The following is a 22,844-nucleotide window of genomic DNA, read 5'->3' on the forward strand; positions in this document are numbered from 1 at the left end:
GCGTGTTCCTAGTAGACCATGGGGCGTTCAGTGCCAATCTTAGTACTTTATTTTGAAATGTCTGCAGGTCTTTATGTCAGTCGGCTGTTAACTGTAATCCAGACTGGGCCGGCTGGATGTTAAAAGAGGTCTTACCGTCGAGCAGTACAGTGCAGCAGTGTGTTTTTGTTAATTAGTGGGTATAACTGATTCAGTCGAGTGTATGCTTGTTGCAGTTTTGTATTGATGTGCAGTCACCAGGTGAGTGGTGCATCAAGGATTACCGCCAAGGAAGCGCACTCCTGGATCCTGTTTTCCAGGGATTTTCCTGATTGTTAAGTTTTAATAGACGAAGGACTTCATTATGGAACCTGCGAAGGGAGAAAATTTTTGCTTCTGTTTTAGAAGAATTCAGCTTTAGCTTTTATTTTTGGAATTAGTTTGATACTACGTCTCCAGATGTCTGTAATGCATTGGTTAATGTCTTCGATGGAGGAACGCTACCATTGTTTTGTCTGCGAACAAACGTGGAGGAAGGAGATTCCCTAGAGAGGAAGTCCCGCGAGAATCTATGGTTTAGTGCTGTACGTATTGTTAACCTGGAATGTTCTGCCTTGTGCGCGTATTTCTAGGTTCGTAAAGTAATCCAGAGTACCAAAAACATTGTCAAAGCCGGAAGCTAAATCAAGAAATACAACTACCGTGAACTTCCTGCCCTAAAGCACTGATAGTAGTAGAAGAAATCAGTTTAAAAAACCAAATTTAAACACAACCCAAACTTTTAAGAACGTATCTAACAGGCTGAAATTACGAGTCGAAGTACGAATGACATGGCGAGTGCTGACTGATTTTTGTACTTTTTGTCATTTAGAGTAAACCCTTATATTTAACTATTTGAATTCGAAGTTTTTGATGAGTCGATTCAGTATTGGTATTTCGTTGACGAGTGTATCGCACACTTGTCAAGAAAACCTATTATTTTCATATTGTAAAATTTTATTTAAAAAAAAAAAACTTTGACGAAAGATACAAAAAAAGTTTGCAACAATTGATGGAAATATGTTTAGGTTAGGTTAGGTCCGCTGGTTAGGTTAAGTTAGGTCCGCTGGTTAGGTTAGGTTACGTGCACTGGTTAGGTTAGGTTAGGTCCGCTGGGTAGTTTAGGTTAGGTCCGCTGGGTAGGTTAAATTTTCTACACCTTACTAATAAACCAAATTCTGATGATGGTTAGAAATCTGAAAACAGTCCAATCTGTAACCAGGGTTACACAAAACATGCGTGCTACTACAGATAAAATCAGCGTTGTTTTAATTAAGTTATTTTATCAGTTTTTATCTTCTCTTACTGTACTAAATAGTAAAGTAGGAAGTAAGAAAGAAGTTCCTTTCCTCTGAAGTGCTATTTAAGTATAATGGGAAACTTCAACATTACCTGAGTATAGGGATTAATATAGAAGTAAAATCAATAAAATAATAAATATGGAAATAAATTTTGCCTTATGTCCAAATACCAATCTCATACTTTAATATAAACAATTTTTGCTAGCAAATAATACGCGGGATTTGAACTGGGGATCTCCCACTTACAAAGCCAAGCTCTTGACCACTAAACCAACACCCGCCCCGATTCGTAACTTTTTTTAAAAAAAAATAACTTTACATAAAACCATATGAGTGTTTCACATCAGAAAAATGATTTATTTTTTTTAGAATAATGGAATTAGAAATTTTAAAATTATTTAATTTTTCTAATCATTCTAATATTTTTTTAAAAACAATAGTTATTTAGTAAAAATAATGGCGTAAAAGCCAGAAATAATAGTTTTTTCGTGTCTGTAAAAGATTCGCATATATGACTAAAACTCATCAAAGTTGCCCATGTTGATAAGTTTTGGGGGGGGGGGGATCAAGGTGAAATGGAGTTTTTAGGATGTTTTTTAGAGAGTTGTCTCGAAAAGCTTCTCTCTAAGGTCTTTTAGAATTTTTAGAACTCTTTTAGAACAAGTTACTACTTGACTGTTAAGGGAGTTTATGGAGGGTAATAAGCGGCACATTCATTTACACCTGAGTGTATTTGATGGCAGACTTTCTACACTTAGGATAAACAATCTCCTTTATAAACAACAAATCTTTAGCACAATTCAATATCAAAAGAAAGTTGGTCAATCAGACTGTATTTATTGCAGTAAAAGCAACCATGTGTGTGCTCACATCTGATTTCGTTTTTGCAATAAACCATTATTTGTATTTATTTATTTATGTATTCTTTCTGGATAAATTTTGTGTGACCTCACTGGGATAGATAACTGTTTGATACTATTTTTGTGAACTAGTAATCTAATCAGAGCAGAGGGAATTGTATTTTTACAATGTTCCAAGAAATTATGTTTGCGTAACCCCTGGGCGACATAAACCATGGATAGCAGGAGGTAAGATGTTGACAAGGGATTTAGATAAACAGTGCTGCTATAGAACAGACCCACCGTGGGACCCGAGGAGCGTCCGCGAGCTTGTTTATAAATACACACTCACACACATACAAATATGTTGCGAGCAATGTGTCCGAATGTTCGAACTGTAAACATTCACTAACATAAGAAACAAGCTGGTGTGAACGATCACACGGCTTTATCTTCCAGCGATTGTTGCTGTTTTTAATCGGCCAAATTTCCTGTAAATGTCCACAATTTATTGTTTTTGTTTTTTAATATACTTTAAATATTTATATACTTATACCTCTTCTTCACCGGTGCACGGTAAGAATTCTCATCGTACAGCACCTCCTGGTGATAAGACCGCTCACGTAGGCTCCCCTGGGTAAGTTCTAGAAAGCAATTAGCTGACATTCAGGAACAAACACTCCCCTTCAATGCTCTTCCTGCATTCTCTGTAGGATACTATCCCAGATTAAAAGAAGCTGTAATGGATTCAATTACGATATATTCGCGTCAAACATCTTGTAACTAAACTGGATCTCAATGGAAGCCCTTGAAAGAGAGTGAAACCAACATTCAGGGATCACCCTGAATGATGAGGGCAGATGTTGTACTCATCTTATCCCTGCTAACTATCCAGGCACTCTTGGAAATCCTCAGGGAAAATGTCAAGCTGGCAGTAGGAGATAACCATTCCTAAGTGCCAAAACAATGTCCCTCAGCGCTTCTCTCAACATCCTTCCCTGATGTTTTAAGATGGTCTCTTACAAGCCCTCATACATTATCATTTAGGCCCCTTGGAGCAGTTACACATTATGGATAGATAGAAATCGGATTCTGACCTCCAATTTTATCCTTAAAATTCTTTAGAGATAGAACAGTAAATAATTATACAGACTTGGGCTCATTAAAGGAACGTTAAGGTTCCAATACCAATTAATTTTTATCGGTAGGTCGTAGTGAAGTCACTAGATCACGTTAGAGACAAGTTTAAGGCTGTAATTCCATATAAATATTATATCATCTCCTAAACAAAGCAATTCGCAAATTAAACTATAAGGGTTGAATAAACGACAAAACGTGTCACAAATCAATAAATACCCAACATTTTATTCATACTTCAACCAATTAGAAACGTTCGAAAAAGCTTGTGTTTTATGTAAATTTGTTTCTAATTTTTCCCACATTTTTCTGACTTTAAACAATTTTTTCATGAATCCTTACAGAAAATATTAAAATCATTTAAAAAAAAAAAACATTGTACTTTCGAAAATTTTATAACATTTAGTAATTTTACTGCATTAAATTTTCGTTAATATTGTTTAGAATTTATTAGATGTCACAGAACCTCTATGCAGGCCATTTTTTTTTTCATAAAATATTTTTGTTCAGTGAAGAGTAGCACTCGCGATTTAACTTAGATTGATTGGTAATAAGCTATTTATGTACAGGTATTTAATAGAAGCTAATAAAATACTTTAAAAAAATTATGACGCTAAAAAATCCCTGAGGCTTGACTCCCCGAGGTAGAACTTTCCTTAGAGGCTGAGGATTTTTCATTGTTTTTTTTTCCTCATTACTTACTTTTATGTTTTATATTTTGACGATTTTTGTAATTATTATGCTGGAGGTTATAGTATTCGTACTGGCACTCCATTGTACTTATGTATTTATTTTCTTCTAATAAATAAAAATCTTTCTTTCATAATAAATAATAATAATAAGGGTGATATTAACAGCAGTGATAGTAGTACTCAATAATAATATGACAATCATAGGTCAAGAAGTCTTGCATACGGGGTGCATTAAAATGATGTGATGATTGCTTTTATTTGATGATAAAACTAATTTATTCTGACTCACCCACAACCATTAGATTTCACTTCATGTTTTAAAATTTTCAGTTACTATTATTTTTGTTCTTTGAGTCTCAAATAATATTTTTTGCAGTCAGAGGACCTCCCCAAAACGTGTATTTCTGGTGGAAAATTAATATCGAAAACCGATCATGAATAAATAAAATTGTAACTTTGATCTTAAATATCTCAACAAACATTAGGGATATCGAAACGGGGTCAACGTCATTTTTCACATTTTTTTTATGTACTTTTCATAATCATTGTCAAAACCAGTGGTCCTTATGTAACCCCAATTAGGTTTTTGCCCATAACTCCGCCAAAAATAAAGATACAGCATCGGGGGTGGAAAATTTGAAAACTAGACCCAAAACAACATATAGTTTATTTATTGGGTTTTTTCGAAATTCCGCTTTCCTAAAAAGTTATTAGCGATTGGTGCGTTTTAAATGGATCACCCTGTATATTGCTTTACAAAAGTTTGCCAATGAAGCCCAATGCCTTCCATTCAGATAATCTATTATTTCATGTCCAGAAATATTTAATTTTGTAAATAACTTAGATTAGATTAGATTAGATTCCATCGGGGGAATTGGCTATTCAGCCTACGCCACCGCGACACCCCAAGGATCTATTGTGGCATCCCCCTAGTTGAAGACCCTCTCCCTATCCTGTCCTTAACCAAACTATGGAATTGGGGGGGGGCTCCCAGGTGGTCGATCAGAGCACCTGCCATCAGAGTACCCTCTCGAGTTCTGCTTGCCTTAAAAGCCTTAATAGGTCCGAGAGAGGGCCCTGGCTGAGGCTTGTTGGCACCAGCTTCTCTTTGCCAAAGAGTCGGTACCTTAGCCAGACCAGCCCCTCGCACTGACATACCACATGCAGTGCCGTCTCCTCTTCTTCCTGACAAAACCTACACAGGCTATCCGTTGCCAGGCCCATGCGATGCATGTGCTTATTTAGTCTACAATGGCCAGTGAGAATGCCAACTGCTATCCTTATGGCCACCCGGCCTAGTTGGAGTAGTTCTGCAGTTAGCTTGGGCGAGTAGCTATGGATAAACTTTTTCGCCTGTCTCTGGCCTGGAGTTTTGACCCACCATTCCCTTGATCGGTCCTGCATCCATAGCTTAATGGATGTGCTCCTGAGGCATCTTGAGACACCGCAGAACGGCTCCGGCCCGATAAGCGCTCTCATTGAACCCTCCCGGGCCAGGCGGTCCGCCGCCTCATTGCCTCTGTGACCCGAGTGCCCAGGTACCCAAACCAGGAAGACCTTATTATGGCTACTGATTTCCTTCAGTGCACCTAGGCAGTCCCACACCAGCCTTGAGCTGATCTCCCACGAGTCAATTGCCCGCAGAGCAGCCTGGCTGTCCGAATAAATGACAACTCTGGAGTTATACACTCCCCGCCTTCTTATTTCGGTAGCGCAGATAATAATCGCGACTAGCTCCGCCTGAAAGACCGTAGCTAGCCTTCCCAGGCTCACCGAGATATTACATCTCGGATGAGCCCCGTACACGCCGGCTCCCACTCCGTCATCCATCTTAGACCCGTCCGTGTACCACATAGATTCGCCTGTAATTGGCGGCCCATTCTTCCATGCCCCTCTGTCTAAAATCAGGACTTTGAAGGGTTTTTGGAAGTCATGCCTAGGAGTCATTATGTCCGTAGGCAGGCCCAAAATCGGGTCCGCCTCCAGCTCCTCCCATAGGTCTTGGTATTTCCCCGTATGCCTGGGATAAATGGGCGCTTGTCCCTGTTGTAGTCGTGCCACAACTGCTCTTGCCACGCCTTGGACGTGAATGTGGAGTGGTGGAAGGTTTAACAAGACCTCCAAGGCCGCAGTGGGGGTAGTCATCATGGCCCCCGTCGTACTCAAGCAGGCCAGCCTTTGAATACTTCCGAGCGCTCCCGGCCCCCCCATCTGCAAGGTCTTCGTCCACCACGCCACCGCCCCGTGGGTTACCATTGGTCTCACGACACAGGTATAAATCCACAGAGTCATCTTCGGGCTTAATCCCCAACTTTTACCGCATAGCCTCCTGCACCTACCCATGGCGATTCTGGCTTTGTGTGCGGTAGCATTAATATGAGAATTCCATGTCAGCCTTCGGTCAAAGATAACTCCCAAATATTTGGCTTCCATGGCAAAGGGGATCACAACCCCTCCGAGCATTGGCTGTTGTAAGCCTTGTAAATTTCTCTTCCTTGTAAAAGGAACCACTTGAGTTTTGTGGGGATTGATGGAGAGACCCTCCGTTCTACACCATTTGTTCACAATATTGAGCGCCCCCTGAGTGCGCTCCGAGACGGTTACCGCGAACCGCCCCCTCACCACGATCGCCAGATCGTCCGCGAACCCAAGGCAATGAAAACCTTCCGCGGTTAATTTGGTCAGGATTTCATCGGCTAATAACGTCCACAGCAATGGCGACAAAACGCCTCCCTGCGGACAGCCTCTGCTTACCCTGGCCACAAGAGATGAATTGTCGATGGTGGCTATATTAGTCCTTCCCAAAAGACTAGTCCTTATCCACTGACTAATCGTAGGGGGCGTGCCCCTTCTTGTCAGTGCACCAACAAGAGACTCTGAGGACACATTGTTAAAGGCGCCCTCTATATCCAAAAAGGTGACTACCGCGATTTCCTTGTCGTCAAGCGACTTCTGGAGTAGCCTATTTAGGTCGTCCAGAGCCAAGTCTACGGACTTCCCTGCCTGATAGGCATATTGGCGATTATTAAGAGGATTAATACTCAAAATCTCGTCCCTTATAAACCTGTCAATCATCCTCTCCATCGACTTCAACAGAAAGGAGGACAGGCTTATTGGCCTAAACGTCTTTGGCGTTTGGTCTACCGTTCTCCCTACTTTCGGGAGGAATACGACCTTCACCTGTTGCCATTCTCTTGGTATGAATCTCCAGGCCAAACAGCCTCTAAAGATCCTACATAGGTGTGGTGTCAGCACCTCCACCGCCTTCTGCAGGAAGACGGGGTAAATTCCATCCACGCCTGGTGCTTTATAGGGTTTGAATCTTCCAATCGCCCATCTTAGCCTATTCGGCTGTATGACGTGATTCGCGATTTTCCAATCCGCCCGACCAGGCCTTCTCAGCCCCTCAACCTCTAAAGGGGCCTCTCCATAAGAGGACCCTGGAAAATGTATGCTCATGAGCAACTCCAGCGACTCCTCTATCGAGTTAGTGTAGGTTCCGTCATCTTTCTTCAGGAACCCTACCCTGTCCGCAGTACCTTCTCTTGCTAGGATTCTGTGGATTCTCGCGCACTCCGAAGTGTCTGCTACGTCCTCACAGAATCTCCGCCAGGCTTTGCGCTTGGCCTTCCTTATTTCGACATTATACTGCGTCAGTACCCTTCTATACGATGCCCAGTCTTGGTTGATTTTGGCTTTATTAAACAGCTTCCTCACCTCTCGCCTTCTTCTCTCGAGGTGATCATTCCACCAGACCGTCTTCGACCTATTAGGTCTTTCCCTCTCCGGACAGTTTTCCCGGTAGGCGTCCAAAATCGCCTCAGTTACCTGTGCCACTGCCCGTCCCAGACTTCCTATTGTCCGTACATCCGCTTTAAAGTCACCGAGAGACTCATTGAGACTCCCAACAAATCCCTCCCAGTGGGTCTCCCTCGGGCTTCGAAGCCTGCTAATGACCAATGGTGGAGTGCATATATCGAACCTTATGTGCCTATGATCCGAGCACGATGGCTCACTTGATACATGCCAATGAGCAATTTTGCTCAACATACAGCGCGAGGCTAGCGTCACATCCAACACCTCCCTCCTAGCTGCAGTCACGAAAGTTGGTTCCAAGCCTACATTGGCTACATGCAACCCTTCACCAGTAATGAATTCATAAAGGTACTTACCTCTTTGGTTGATATCGGTGCTCCCCCAGGCAACGTTGTGCGCATTGGCGTCGCATCCCAGCACCAGCTGCAAGTTCCCACCTCTGCAGTAGTCCATTACTCTTTCCAGTAGGCAGAGGGGGAGATCCTCATCACCGGGGAAGTACGCAGAGCTAATGACCAGCCTTTCTTCTCCCTCTTCGGTGTTAATAGTTAGGAGAGCTGTAACGAAATCGGCGGAGCACAGCTCCGGTATTAATCTACAGCTCACCTTGTTACTATGTACTATACATGCTCGAGGTCTACTTACAGACTTGTTGTACAGCACCTTCCCGAATTTCGGGTTCAATCCTCGGACGATCCTCCCATGGCACCACGGCTCCTGCAGTAGGGCTACATGTAGCCCCTCCCTGTCGAACCTCCTACTAAGCACGGCCGAAGCGGCCTTTGCGTGGTGGAGGTTCGCCTGCACCATCCTGATCGCCATGTTAGTTCTCCGAGGGGGGCGGAACGTCAGCCCCGGGTCCCAAGGGTCGCCCCCCAGCTTCCGCAGCCGCCGACAGCCGCTCCTGGCCTTGAGGCCTGTGGAGCGAGCCGGCATCGCTTCCGCCAGGAGACGCACCCATCGGGACCCCCGCCTTACCGTCCGCCCCCTCCTCTATCCGCCCCTCCCCTACGGGTAATACGGCCAGGGCAGCCTGCAACGCCGCCATCTCTCCTTCCAGGCCCCCCTGACCCCCCTTTGGCGAGTCCGCCTTCGTTGAGCTCCCGGCCTGTGGCTGATCTCCTTCCACTTCCATCGCCTTGGCCTCCTCCGAGCCTTTACTTTTCGGGAGCTTATGACGGAAAGTAACCCGCCCCCAACCAAAATAGGGGGACATGTTCAGCCTTTGAAGCTCCGCCAATGACCCCCTATCTATTGAGAAAGTCCAGAGACGCCCACCCTCAACGGGTAAGCATCCCCAGACCCTCCACATTTTGGTGTTCAGCCCCTGGTTGCTCACTTCTAAACGAGCGAGCACCCTTTCAGCCTCAACCTGCTTGCCCCCCTCGTTAGGGATGAAGACCTTACAGGTCTCTGGACCCGGAATGTCCCCCCCTTCGAGTGTCTGGAGGCTAGCACCTTCCCAGGGTTTGAGCTTTGGGATGATCTCCCGCAGCCACCTCAGACTATCGTCCCCTACACAGGTAATAACAAGAAACCCTGGTTTATGGGCACATTTGGCCAACCTGACCTGCGGCCCGCCTCTTGGGATCTTGTCATATTCCCCCAAAATGGCATTTTGGATGACTTGAAGTTCATCCGTGCCTAACTGGTAATCGGGGAAGCCCCTCTGCACCACGGCAATTTTCGCCGATGAGGAAGTCTCACTGTAGGATCTCTCCTCAGTCTTGGCTCTAACCCTCTTGGGCGGCCGCTGCTGCAGTGGGGATTCCCCCTCCGACCTTGGCCTCTTAGTCGCCTGTGTCGTACGTTCTACCCACTGAAGGTAATTTTCCCTTATTAACTGGCGTTTGGCCTGGAGATACACCTGGCCCGCCTCAATGCGAACTTTGAGCTCCTTCCTGGAGAGCCCTGACAGCCTGGCGTTTTGAACGTCCTTATCTGACATATTCTCGATCGCTTCTAGCGATCCCGCTCTAAAGCTTCGACCGGCCTTTGCCTTGGCCTTTTGGACAGAGGAGCCCCCAGGCCCGCAGACCCGGCCTTTGGCAGTCCCTGGCATGACGCCAGTTTCCACCGTGGCCATAGTGGCTGCGGGACCGGGAGCCCCTCCATCTGTGCCTTGGGCAGTTACCGTAGTCCTGCTACCTGTTGCTTTGGCTGTGCTGGTTGTGGGGTCACTCCCCTCCCCATGGCCTGTCGCACCAGTTCCCGATGGCATCCCTGCCTGAAGTTTCGATTTTTTATTTTTCCTACCCATACAATTCCCACGAGTAGCTGGGGATAGGGTCGTCCACCCGACCAGAGCCCCGCGTTAGCCGGGCAAGGCTAAATACTCCGGGGTTGCGCCCGGTGCCCCGGAGGCTCCGTTATCGACACAGTACCCCTGTGTCATCCATCCCTCGGCACGGAACGCGTAACACCTTGGATTGGGCCCTACTAATAGGTCTGTATTATGTGCGTGTACGTGTTGTTGTGTGTGTGTTCGTAATCGTGTATGTTCCCCGTGTACGATGTTGGGCTGGGATGTTCGCAGGGTCGCCCTTACCTGAGGGGGCGGCTAATCCACCCCCCATCCCACGATAGAGGAAGTGAGGGATCAGGTTGGACAGGAAAGCAGGATGGGACACGCTAAAGAGGTGGCCCGCGGTGGGTTACCGCCAGGCCCGCCATTGCCCTGTTAGCCGCACTCAATGAGCGCGTTGCCCGGTCCTCACGACGTGGACGTAGGGTTGGCTAGCCCCTCAAGTTGTAAATAACTTAATCTGTATTATTTTTTAAGCATTGGGCATTCTGCCTAAAAGTGGAAAACACTTTCAACTTTAATTAAATTACATAAAGAGGAATTATAATTTACTTTAATTAATCAAGGCTTATAATTTAAATTGAACAGTTTGTCTCTTTCTTTAAATATACATTTGTTTAAATCTTGAAACACTGCTAATAATTTTAACAAAACTTGAATGCTTACCTTGCTCATAATATTGGGCAATTTTGGCCAGAAAACTTAAATTCCTCTGCTGTATTTTTAACTGTCTCTAATTCCAAGTGAGGGTATATTCTCCTTTAACAGGGTTATTCAGGAAAGGTTATTTACTCCTGTGGGTGGGAGGGCTGTTGCTTCGTAAGCTTCGTTCGCGACACAGACTCCATTCCATCTTGGATTGGGCTGAAGTTGAGTTACCTGCAGGTTAGCTAAAAGCAAAATTAGTTGCAGGCATCAACTTTTTCCGCAGTATTGTGTGTTAGTGTTCGAGATGCCACATTGTAAATGTTGTTTATTTTGTAAGACTAAGATACCCGAAGGGATGCCTTGATCTCTGAAGAAGAAGCTAGACCATTTTCCTATTCGGGTCAAGTACTATTATGTACCACTTCAACATCATTGGATTAAATACATTAAATTTTAACCTTCGAAGTTGCCACAAACAATGTCGAACACCTTTCAATTGTTAATCAATATAATATGCCTTGAGGATGACCCTGAAAATAGTCGAAAGTTCGACATAATAAATACAAAAGTAAAACTGAAACTGCCAACCCTTCCCATTCTGTTGAATAAGTGAGCCACCAAAAAGTATGAACAATACTCTATTTCGCTTAAATATATTTTAAGTTCTGTCGTATGCTAAATAAATTTACCACTTTTCAGACTCCAGTAAAACATGACATGGCCATTATCAACCTCTAACTGGCCGAAGGTTAGTTCTCTTGCCGCCGAGAAACATGTGAACTTTTGACATAACGTAAACACTTTCACTATCAGTTTGAAACTTTTTCTTAAGGGATATTGATTTCAGGCGAATTCAAATCCGGGTTCTTCAAGTCCAGTGCACTAATCGCTGTTACGAATCTCTTTCCTGAAAGGAATAAGGCAAATGTTTTAATTAAAATTTGTTTGTGATGAAAGTGGTGCGAGTGATCTTTATGGTTTATCTCTGTTATACCCTATAGGAGCTTCATTACTCCTAATATTGAGTTAGTATCTCTGGATACTACAGTGATAACTTTGTTTCAGAAAGACCATTCCGCTGAGGATAATCTCGGAGAATTGCTACGAACGTAACGTCAACCTAACAATCACCCTGGGCAAGCCAACTTTGGAGATCAGTAAGTAAGTTGAGATGGTTTCATTTAGAATTAGAATCGCACCATTCTTCTAATGGTTTAGTAACATTTTATGCGCTTAATTACACATGGATATAATATAAATTTTATTTTTATTTCTTCTTAGCCCTCATAAAAAGAAGTTATACAATCGTGTAGATTTTTGATTTGAAGTTTTCATAGGTAAGATACTGTTTTTGAGATTTCTTGTATTAGAAAAAGTGAAAAATATTAATTGGTCTGTGTGGTCATGATATTTCTTGAAAATCGTTTAAATTTGATATCTAAATACTCGCGAACGACACATGAGCATCTTGTATGAACACATGTTCAATTTTTGTAATGGTGTGCGTGCAGCCCCATGGTGACAGGGCTGCACTCTGAGCATCATCTAGTGAAAGTAACTGTAGTAATGTTTTTTTATGACTTGTGAAAAACAATTCCATTTATAAGAAAATATTTGGTTTTTTTCCTATGTAAATGTAAACTATAGAAGAGAATAATAATTATGGCATTTCGCTTTGTACAAATGACACAAAGTAAAATCTGTTACTCGGACGCCTTTGGCCAGTTAGAGGTCGATAAATGACCATGTTATGTTTTTCTGGAGTCTGAAAAGTGGTAAATTTGTTCAGCACAAGATAAAATTAAAATATATTTAAGAAACATTAGAAGTTATTTTTTTGTAGCAGATTTTTAAAACTATCGTCACATTTGGTCCAAAATGCATGAACGCAAAAAAATGTTTAAAACTTAAAAAGATTTTCTATTTACCTTGAATATAGTCTGGGTTAAAGTCATTAAGAATTTATCATCTTTTTTTTTAGGATATTACACAGAATAAATGGTCCCTATACAACCGAGGTTGCACTTTACCAGGCTTGAATTCTCCATAAATGCAAGGCAATTGCGTTTGCATACTTTTTATATTTTTATTAATTTTGGGCGAAATCACTTAATATGTCTTTTCCTGGCAGAATTCATTTCAAATTGTTCATAATTTAAACATGTGGACAGATAAGAATAATTAAAGCTAGGTGGGTGTAGTTATTTGTAAGGCGCCACGGTAGCCGAGCGGTTAGAGGCGAGACCTGCGAAGCTAATATATATTGTGGTACTGGGTTCGATTCCTGGTCTTAGGCCTTGGATTTTATTTAATGGTTAATAAAAAGAAATTTACAGTAAAGTATGTTTGCTAGTCGCCACCGTCCACGACACCTAATTGGTAGTTGGACGTTAAGCCCCGCCTGAAAAAATAGGCGATTACTTTACTTTACTTTAACTTTACTTGTCAAAGTTATTTGTAACCAAAAAGAAACCCTAATTCAAGTCTTTATGACAGTGTTTTCTTATTGATGTAGCAAATAAAGACGTTTCAGATCCCCCAGACTCTATCCTTAGTTCCTTTTTTCTAGCCTGAAAATAGTAAAAGTAGTTGCAGCTACTGGCCCTTAGATTTTCTATTCCTTAGTGGAACCTTTTACAGCACACTTTCTGGTGATGGACAGTGTGGTCAGTTACGAGAGAAAACTGTCCTAAGGCCGTTAGAGCACTGGATAAAGCTCCGGGCTATCTGATTATCTTCAGATATTTGTCAAAATGAAATTTTTTGTTAACATATTTTTTTTTTTCAACTATTGCAGAATGAAGTTATTTCTATATATTTTGTTTACATAAAAAAGAATATTATGTAGAGTCATCACAAGGAAGGAACCTTTTTAAATGTGATGAGATGTACAGCTCTCTTTTAAGAGATTATTTTCTTCTATCTAAAGGCGGTATTGGGAATCCTGTCAGGGGTACAATAAACATGCGTGCTATGGACGTATAAAATCAACAGTATTATCCATACATTTTCAATTACTTAGGTAGTTAGGCTTATAAATCATAACTGGGGTACTTCAGAACTAGACAACTAAAAAGTGCAACTTTTCGTGAGTTTTTGTGTGGCCTGCCAGAAGAACACGACCCTGTGAAAATAATGTTCTCATAACCAAAACATTTATTTTACAAATGAAAATATTGCATACATATAAAATTATAATTAAGTTAAATTTTATGCAGGAAAATGTAGTTTTCTATAACTGAAAATTACTTAAAACTAAATTGTACATTGTCAGCTCATTACTGTTCAATATGGTGAAAAATAAAAATCGCTTCAATTTATGAAACTTATCAAAAAACAAAATTATTAGAACAGCGAGGTATAAAAAAAAGTCAGATATTTGCGCAGTTTAGGATAAGATAAAAATTAATTAACTGGGAAAGTTCTCGTCAATCAATACTATTGTTTAATAATTTAAAAAGAAAATATATGTCAAATTTTTTCTTCTGCTTTCAAAAGTATCAAGATTCACAGAAGACAATACAAGGGAATAATCATTAGAAAAAGAGAAACAATGAAACTATGATACAATTAACAAATCCAAGGAAACTATGCTGAACTTTTTCTTTGTCTTTAATTAGGTAAGCGTTAATGAAGAGACCAAATTATGGATGCAAATTCAAGAGTAGGTCTGACTAAAATGACATATAGAAGTTTAATACCTCGAACATTCACATATTTTATCCATTCTAATTGCGTTGTTGTGTGGACATAGTGTGTTAGGGCAGTATTTTGCATCACTGGTAATTTGTTGGCATTTGTTTTATTTGGAATTAAAAGGTTTTCTGATAAATACTAGCTAAGCTCCCAATACAGAAGTAAGCGGATTAGAGCCAGGAAGATAATCCCAATTGAGCTACAAATTTCTATCTATATAGTTACTTCTTCCGTATTTTATTGTAAAACATGATAAACAACTGTGTAAAATGCTAAGATTGTTTTTTTTTTTTCTCACCGAAATATCAAATTCCTTCATAACTGAGATTTCCAATTGCAATTTAGAATTTTCATAATTCATGAAGAGAACAAGGCATTAAATAATTAACAACAATACATGTTCCTTAAATTTAATTAGTTGTATTTAGCAAACTACAAAAGGAGCAAAACCTTCGTTTTAGCAAAAATCCATTAAAGCATATTATTGCATGACTTAGGTCCAAATTAGGATTCGCCGCTGCGCCAGGTCTGAAGGTTATATTGTACGGTGTATGTAAAAATCAGAAATGTATGTAGTTTCCCTTCTTTCAGTTTTGCTTCTAAAGGCAGATAGACATGCAGACCCATTTTGTAAAAAAAAAACAATTTTAAATTTTCTTTCGTCATTATATTACTCTAAATTTGAGTAACAAATACAGCACATTTTACTTAAAATTCACATACTCAAAAATATTCATACAAAAATAGATTACATGATTTGACTATCAAATGTCACAGCAAAAATACCTGAATCTTTTTATTATTATTATACAGTGATGAATCATTTAAAAATATGCTTCAACAAATTAACTTATCCAGGGTTGTAATAATGAAGTAACATATTAGTAATTAAAAAAATTAATAAAACATGTGCACTGTGAACGAAGAAGGACTAGATTTAGTCTGGTCAGTGATCTCAGTACGTCCAGTGCAAAGTTATGACCTCTTGTTCCAGAATTCGCTGATCTAACTAATGTCAATGACAAAAATGCATAAAAACTGCGTTTTTCTTTTAAATAACAGAACTTAATAAATGTAAAGGAGCTCTACTCCTGGTACTTAAAATTATAGCATAGCCCTGAGATCCACAACTGCCTATCTTAATTTCAATTGATTGGTATGTAAAATACGCAGTCAATCACCTACTGGCAGTCGCCTACTTTAAAATTACTTTGCTCTAGTTAGCCAACCTATAATCCTTAATTTTACACAGTGTCGCCAGGATTAGAAGCAAGCTCTTATGACATTATGTTCCTCTGCTACCTATAGGAAAGTATCACAAAAATATTGCAAATTATCAATAAATAACATAAGTCCTGAAGATGACCTAGTGCCTAGGTCAAAAGCTCGGCAAAGAAAAGAAATAATGACGTAAGGCTGGCATTATTGTTTCTTCCTACTTCTTAATAATTAAAATATATATAATGACTGTTAATTTAGCATCATCATTATTCTATGTAAGCTCATAATTTGTTTTAAATAAAATGTATATTGTTGCATAAATTATATTTATGTGCATAATCACAATATAATCATCATCCTGATTTGTTTCTGTTGTTTGACTAACTTTAAAAGTCGAGAAATATGGGGCGGGGCGAAAAAATAATACTACGGGCCCGGGCGCCGTAGCACTATATAATTAATTGGATTTTGGCTGGAACCTTCCAGATTGTACATAGTATATAGATTTTTCAATTTATATGTGGTATTTAATTGATACTAAATTATTTATACTGGCAGGTACAAACCCTTTGAGAACGTCTTTTAAAGGAAACATTAGCCCGACGGCGGAAAAGGTGGCTCTGGAAGGAATGCCCTGTCTAGGAGACGTCTGCGTGCTCACCATTAACATTCGTGAGAGTCTGGAGTTCAAGGTCTTTACTTACATTTGTTTATTTATTATTTTAAAATAGACAACCTTATCATGTGTGGTGCCGTTGGCGCCCGAAGCATTCTCAGACTTAAACCCCGGTCTGAAAATCCTTCGTCTGAAATGTTGATAGCACATATCTTGGGGGAAGTTAAAAAATGGAACAAAACTCGTTTACCTAGGAATTGCAAAATGAATTCGACACTCGTTTTTCTGTTTTTATCTCTCTGCTTTCCAAGTTTCCGAGGACTCATATCGCAAACTAAAACATAAAATCCTGCATTACTTTCCGGAAAACCCAATAATATACGTATTCCTAATATCGTGTCAAAGGATGTAGAGAGAATGCATTTTCCCACTTTAAGATACTTTATGGAGATGTTTTCTGAACCTATTGTGCCCAATTAAGTCGGCATGAGCATATGGGCAGGCAGTTTTTGCCTTTCCAGTAGAACTTTGTGGCATGGACTTATATGTCGTATCGTGGCCTCGGCAGATTACTCTGCACTAACTCTTCTGGCCAAAATCACTCAAGGGCCATAGATGAAGGAGTTTCGCTGAAAAAAGTCGCCAGGACTGGTCTGATGGGATGGGCTTGCCCAGAACTGGTTGCCCAACTAAAGCTCCTCACATCGGCCTATATTATGGTATAAGGCACCCCAGGCTATAGAAAGAAACCTATCTGTAAAAACTAGTCTCGGCTTCTTCTCGTGACTCCATCATAGTCTCCGAAATTTCGTTAACTTTTGGCTGGAGAGTAGCTATTTGCCACATTTACACAATTGAAAGATGCCACAATTTGAAAGACATAGTCAGTTTTTTTATATAAGTAAATTTGTATTTAAAAATAAAGTTTTCTTTAAATTTGCTTTTAAATCTAAGAATCAAGCTTGTTTGCCTCAATAACTATTTTAGTTAACTATTTTTTAAATTTCCTTCTTTGTATTTCCAGGACACAGTAGACATGCTGGTTGAAACCAAAGCTTCACCGTTCATCGTCGGCACTACTTCTTGGCGAGAACAGTTCTGTGAAGCTGTACGAGCTAAATCAGGTATTTGAATAAAACAAAAAAACATTCTGGTCATAAAACAAGACTGTAGTAATACCACAGTTCACAAGTTGATCACCACTTCTCATGTAGAACTCCGATAAAATTTATGTTCAGAGCAAATATTCCAAACAAAAGTGATAGACTTACAGAAAATGTATTCAATAAGGTATCAGATCGGCATTCATAAAAGGGTTCGAAACGATTTTAGCAACCTGTGAAAGTCAAGTCCTCCAAGCGGATCGGCAAATGGGAAACCCGGATGATTATAGAACTGTCAGTTCTCCTCCAGATCATGCCAAACGTTTGGTAAAAGGAATAACCCCTAAGAGAATGCTGTATGGCAACCCTTACATGATTTTTGAAAAATAGTTTAAGTAGGTGGAGTTAAATGGGGGAAAATTGGGATAAATGAACAAAATCGTGAGGGAGACTAGATGGACATTAGAGCCCATTTCCGATTAGCCAATTTTCTATCAATTCTTCAGCAGCGGATACGATTCTTGTTAATTACTTTGCTAGTGACGGAACTTTAAAATACTGAAGAGGCACATTAAATGGAAACCCAACTTTATCCCTGCTCAATACGTCGTTTCCTTCGAAAATTGCTTAAACATGCTTTTAAACTGATTTGGATATTTTGTAGACGATGAAGAAGGCGAAGTTACCTGTGGAGATTACTGCATACACTATTTGGCACTGTTTTGGAAGATTCTTTTCGCATTTGTCCCACCTACAGGTTAGTCTCTTTCACAGTGTAGTAATATTTTTGCGATTTAAAATTTTAATTTGACGTTAATTAAGATTTGGTTACCCAAATAGTTCAAGTTTGGTGACAAATCGACGCTTGTCTTTTAGCGCAACTGTACACATATTCCATTTTGTTCACTCTGATTTTTGTTTCTGTTTTATAGAATACCTGCACGGATGGATATGTTTCTGGGTGTCCATAATCTGGATTGGAATCCTAACAGCGATAATTGGCGATGTTGCTGGTGCTTTCGGCTGTTCTGTTGGCTTGGCGGATGCGGTAACCGCTATTTCCTTAGTCGCTTTGGGCACTAGTTTACCAGGTTCATTTTCCAAAAAAATATTTATTACTAAGATGAGACTAGGGCTAATTGTGTCATGAGGGGAAATACTTCCTTTGGTGGCACTTGAGAGTATTGAGAGTGAATTTAAGTAAGTGCAATGGCGTCTTCCTGTTTATTAAACTGTCCGGTAGGACAGTTGTATAAGGGTTAAAAGTGAGGGTTCACTGCGGCGAATGAAATGTGATTATTTAATAAAACACTTTAATCTGTCAAAATGACAACACTCTTGCTCCGAGAGTCGGATGTATAATGAAGCTTTCTTTTTAAGTGGAATTCCACAAGTTCTGATAATCAACTTCTGATGATCAATGAAAGTCCGAAAATGGTCAAAAATAAGAAAAATTATGGTGAATAAAATCAACAATATTATCCGCAGGCGCAGAGGATATTATTCGCAGTAGACAACTACATTTTCATACGTAATTTTCTTATTACTTTGTTACTGTTTTTATAACAACTCATTTAATGTCCACATTTATTATATAGATTAGATTTGGAATTTCCTAAGAGAAAAGAGCTACAAAGGTAAATCCTCCTCTATACACGGATAATTACATAATTGATAGAGCTGAACATTGTATTCACTTATGGCACATCAGAAGCATGCTTAAAATGTTTTGCAGATGATAGATCTGAACAATATAGTGAGTTGTGGTCCTCTAGAAGCTTTCTTTAGGACAGTAAAACAGTGTTGATCAAAAAAGCGTATGTATTGGAAAACCTCCAACTTCAACAATTTTTTCCTCTTTACCTATAAGAGATACAATTCACAAATTTTCTTTATAATATAGGGCATATTCTCATTTATAATTTTATTTTTATGCAATGACGCTGATCCAACAGATTTCGAAAAAGCGTTGCCGTAAATGGGCAAAAACTGCATTTTTCAGATTTTTTTTTTTTTAATTTCATCATCAAAAGTTAATGCCGGCCCCGAGGCAGTGTTCTTTCGTTTCAGACAACAATGTCCAACACCGGACGGTAGCTGTAAGAAGCTTACTTTTGTCTTATAGTCAACTCTTAACTTTTTAAACAGTATTCTTTTGATAAGGATAGGAGGTAGATTTCATCATTTCGCTTACTAGGGCACCTTAAAAGCTTGCTAAGATTGGGGTCCACCTAAGTAAGGTTAGATTTTAGATGTTCACATTGTACTTACTTCGGGCACTTTAGAAGCATGCTCAACACTAATTCAATTAATATTGCATAGGTTGTAAGACATTTAGAAATTGTATTCACTCAAAAAATATTCTTTAAATTTCAGATACGTTTGCAAGTAAAGTTGCAGCAGTGCAAGATTCGACGGCAGACAACTCTGTGGGCAATGTTACCGGAAGTAATGCAGTCAATGTTTTCCTGGGCATTGGGATCGCTTGGTCCATCGCTGCGTTATACCATGCCAGTCATGGCGATCAATTTCTAGTACCGCCTGGAAAGTAAGTTTAAACCAGCTGTGAGAAGGTGACAGTTTTTTCAGGACTAACTAATTATATTTAATTACATACGATAGATGACATAGAAGTTCAATGAAGGCATTTATCTGGATTTATTGTAATGTGTTGTGTAAATAAAATTATATTTTTCAATTATAAAAATACTAGGGAGCTAGAAACCCATCCATACAAATCTTTTAACACTGTACTACATTAATCTGAAAGTGAACTATGTAAAGTAGGGCTACACAGCAAATCTTTTGAAGTCTTAGGATTAGAATTTGCACGTCTTGATAAAGTACCCATCTTTTTCCCCCCTTTTTTTTACTTTAATTTAAAGTGAGGCAATATCTGAAGTTTTCTCGTTACAGACAACAATGTTTATCACCGGACCAAGCTCAAAAAAAAAGTTCCGAGAAAATTTAGGAGCCAGCAGCTGGATTTGAACCCGGGATCTCCGCGTCGGAATCCATTGTACGCTTAACCACTGAGCTAATCCCTTCTCTCCTATTAACTCAAATGATCACTATATAAAAGTACTACTATACCACTATACTATATACAAGTTATTGATGACCTTATAATTTACATTTATATATCCTTCAAAAAATAGAGTAATGTTGGTTTTTATAAGAATAACAATGACCTAGGTAAAACGCCGGTATATAAATAATCAAATTTTATAATCTGGCGAGATGCTCCCACTCGGAACATTAACACGATCGCAATACTTGCTCTTACTAGAAAGTTAAAAATTAAGAAATAATAATGTTTTAAAATGCATCTTGATCGAACTAAGATTTACGTTTTACTAAACCCGGTACCAAAAAATGTGGTGTCAGGGCGTAGGTTATGCACAACTGATCGTTATGTAAGTAATGTTTAAAGAAAAGATTCTATAAAAACCGATAAATTAGTTTTTATAGTTTAAAACTATGTATGAGCTATAAAGCTTTTCAACTAGCAAATATTGCAATCGGATAGGAGAGGGCGTGGCTGTCGGGGTAGCCGCCATGAAATTTCTAGCTTCTGATTGGCCTATTTACCACCTACATTTTACACCTCAACCTCTACATGATTGGTTAACACTGATAACAGGAATATTTAAGTAGAAAATGAAAAGCTTATGCAATAAAAATTCTATATGAAAATACGTATCTATTAATATGTAGTCATGCAGACGACTTGGATCCTAATCGTGGCTGAAAAAAAAATAGGTAAATTTGTATGATTTTTATTTTTTATTGAAATAGAAGCTTAGAAATGAGAAGATTTACTTACTTCTTCTTATGTTTGATAATATCAGTCCCAAGAAATATAGCGGCGGGCCGCAATGAACATGAAATCGAAGAGCAAAATGTCCTTGATCAGCGTACTGCATGACATGGATTTCAAATAGAAAGGAAAGGTTTACGGCAGTCCTCAAGTCGTCGAATCAAATCCAAGCCATAATTGTAGTCGAGGGGGCGATAAAAAAAGATAAGCTACGGTAGTCGTGCACACTTACTTCTCAACAGACTGGCCGGAGAATAGAAATTTGCCTAACTTCTTTTTTGTAAATTCCATCTAGTGTGCCCCTTTACATTGTGATGAGAAATAGATTTATTAGTGAAATAGGTGCTAATAACCAAACTGCCAATGCGCCAGGATAAAAAATAAATTAAAAAAAATAGTGAAATCCTTATTTTTAGTAACTGTGAAGGAACAATTCTTCTTAAATTCGATCCTGATGTCCTTTCTATTAATTTATGAACTTTTACTGTCAACTAGAACGAATTTCCTCAAAAGCTGGCCCAGCGTTACTTTCATTTTTGATCAGACGCAGTTTAGTTTAAACATAACATTTGGCCACAACCAGTTCTTGTTGGCATTGAACTTCTACATCCGCCGAGTATTTGATTCCATCTGATTTCTATTTGCTTCGTTTTATAGTCTTTAAAAAAAATTATTTGTAACAGCAAAAAAGTTTTGTTTTTATTAGGTGTTTTTTAGGCATATGCTAGGTGTTTTGTGAGTTTTTGATAGCACAATACTAATAGCCATGACTTTAATTTCGATGTATGTTCTATTTACAGCCTGGCCTTCTCCGTGACGCTGTTCTGCTCGGAGGCGTTGATCGCTGTCGTCATCATCGTGACGAGACGATGCGAACCTGTGGGTGGTGAACTTGGCGGTCCCCTAGTCTTTAAATACATTACCTCATGTGTATTCATATTTCTTTGGTTGTTCTACGTAATCATGTCCACTCTTGAAGTGTACGATGTGATTGAAGGCTTTTAACTACTTATTATTTAATTTACTATGTGTTTATAAAGACATTTTTTCTTTTCTTTTGAAGTCATATAAAAAATAAATAAAAAACATCTTAATGTTAAAAAATAAAATTAAAGAGGAATTTAAACTTTGGGACCAAGGTTCCTAAAAATATGAGAGAGAAAAATTTTAAAACAAAAGATGATTGCTGAGTGTTAAATTCTTTTATATAAAGCTGTTACAAGTACCTTCAAATTTAGTTTTCTTTACCTTTACTGTACACCTCATTCTTTTCCATTTCAAACCTTTTTGTATGTTGGGGAACATACTAAAATACAACTGCTTCTACCGTCTATTTTTAAGGACAAAATTACAGAAGAAAATAATTAAATCAAATCAGTTATTTTGGAAAGGGCTCATCTGGAGAAAGCCAATTTTACAAGAACCATAAAACATATACACATATAATTATTTTAATGAATGAATTTTAACTTACTTTAAATTTTTAAAAAGAAAATAAGATTTCTTTAATGGAACATTAAAAAATTAAGTTTCTGAATATTAAATCTTCTATTGCGAGTTATAAAAACCTCACAATAGCTTAAACAATATTACTTACTTTTTTATTCTCTGACCATCACAGCCAATGAAGGG

General features: G+C 39.2%; 1 protein-coding gene across 3 annotated transcripts in view; it reads left to right on the forward strand.

Annotated features, from left to right (window-relative positions):
* Positions 1–22,437, forward strand: part of Calx (sodium/calcium exchanger 3) — a 159,192-nt gene extending 136,755 nt beyond the window's left edge. For 2 of the 3 annotated variants that reach the window (XM_074143541.1, XM_074143543.1), the window contains exons 3-9: positions 11,822–11,913; positions 16,232–16,365; positions 17,314–17,413; positions 18,057–18,149; positions 18,325–18,483; positions 19,769–19,940; positions 22,013–22,437. In XM_074143541.1, the coding sequence (XP_073999642.1) occupies positions 11,822–11,913; positions 16,232–16,365; positions 17,314–17,413; positions 18,057–18,149; positions 18,325–18,483; positions 19,769–19,940; positions 22,013–22,217 (955 nt within the window). In that variant the 3' untranslated portion in view covers positions 22,218–22,437. The remainder of the gene's footprint in view (positions 1–11,821; positions 11,914–16,231; positions 16,366–17,313; positions 17,414–18,056; positions 18,150–18,324; positions 18,484–19,768; positions 19,941–22,012) is intronic. The other variant, XM_074143544.1, reaches the window with a different exon arrangement.
* Positions 22,438–22,844: the final 407 nt, after the last annotated feature.

Source organism: Rhodnius prolixus, unplaced genomic scaffold, assembly GCF_049639745.1.
Source record: "Rhodnius prolixus isolate KJV_2025 unplaced genomic scaffold, Rpr scaffold_12, whole genome shotgun sequence".
Lineage (NCBI taxonomy): Eukaryota > Metazoa > Arthropoda > Insecta > Hemiptera > Reduviidae > Rhodnius > Rhodnius prolixus.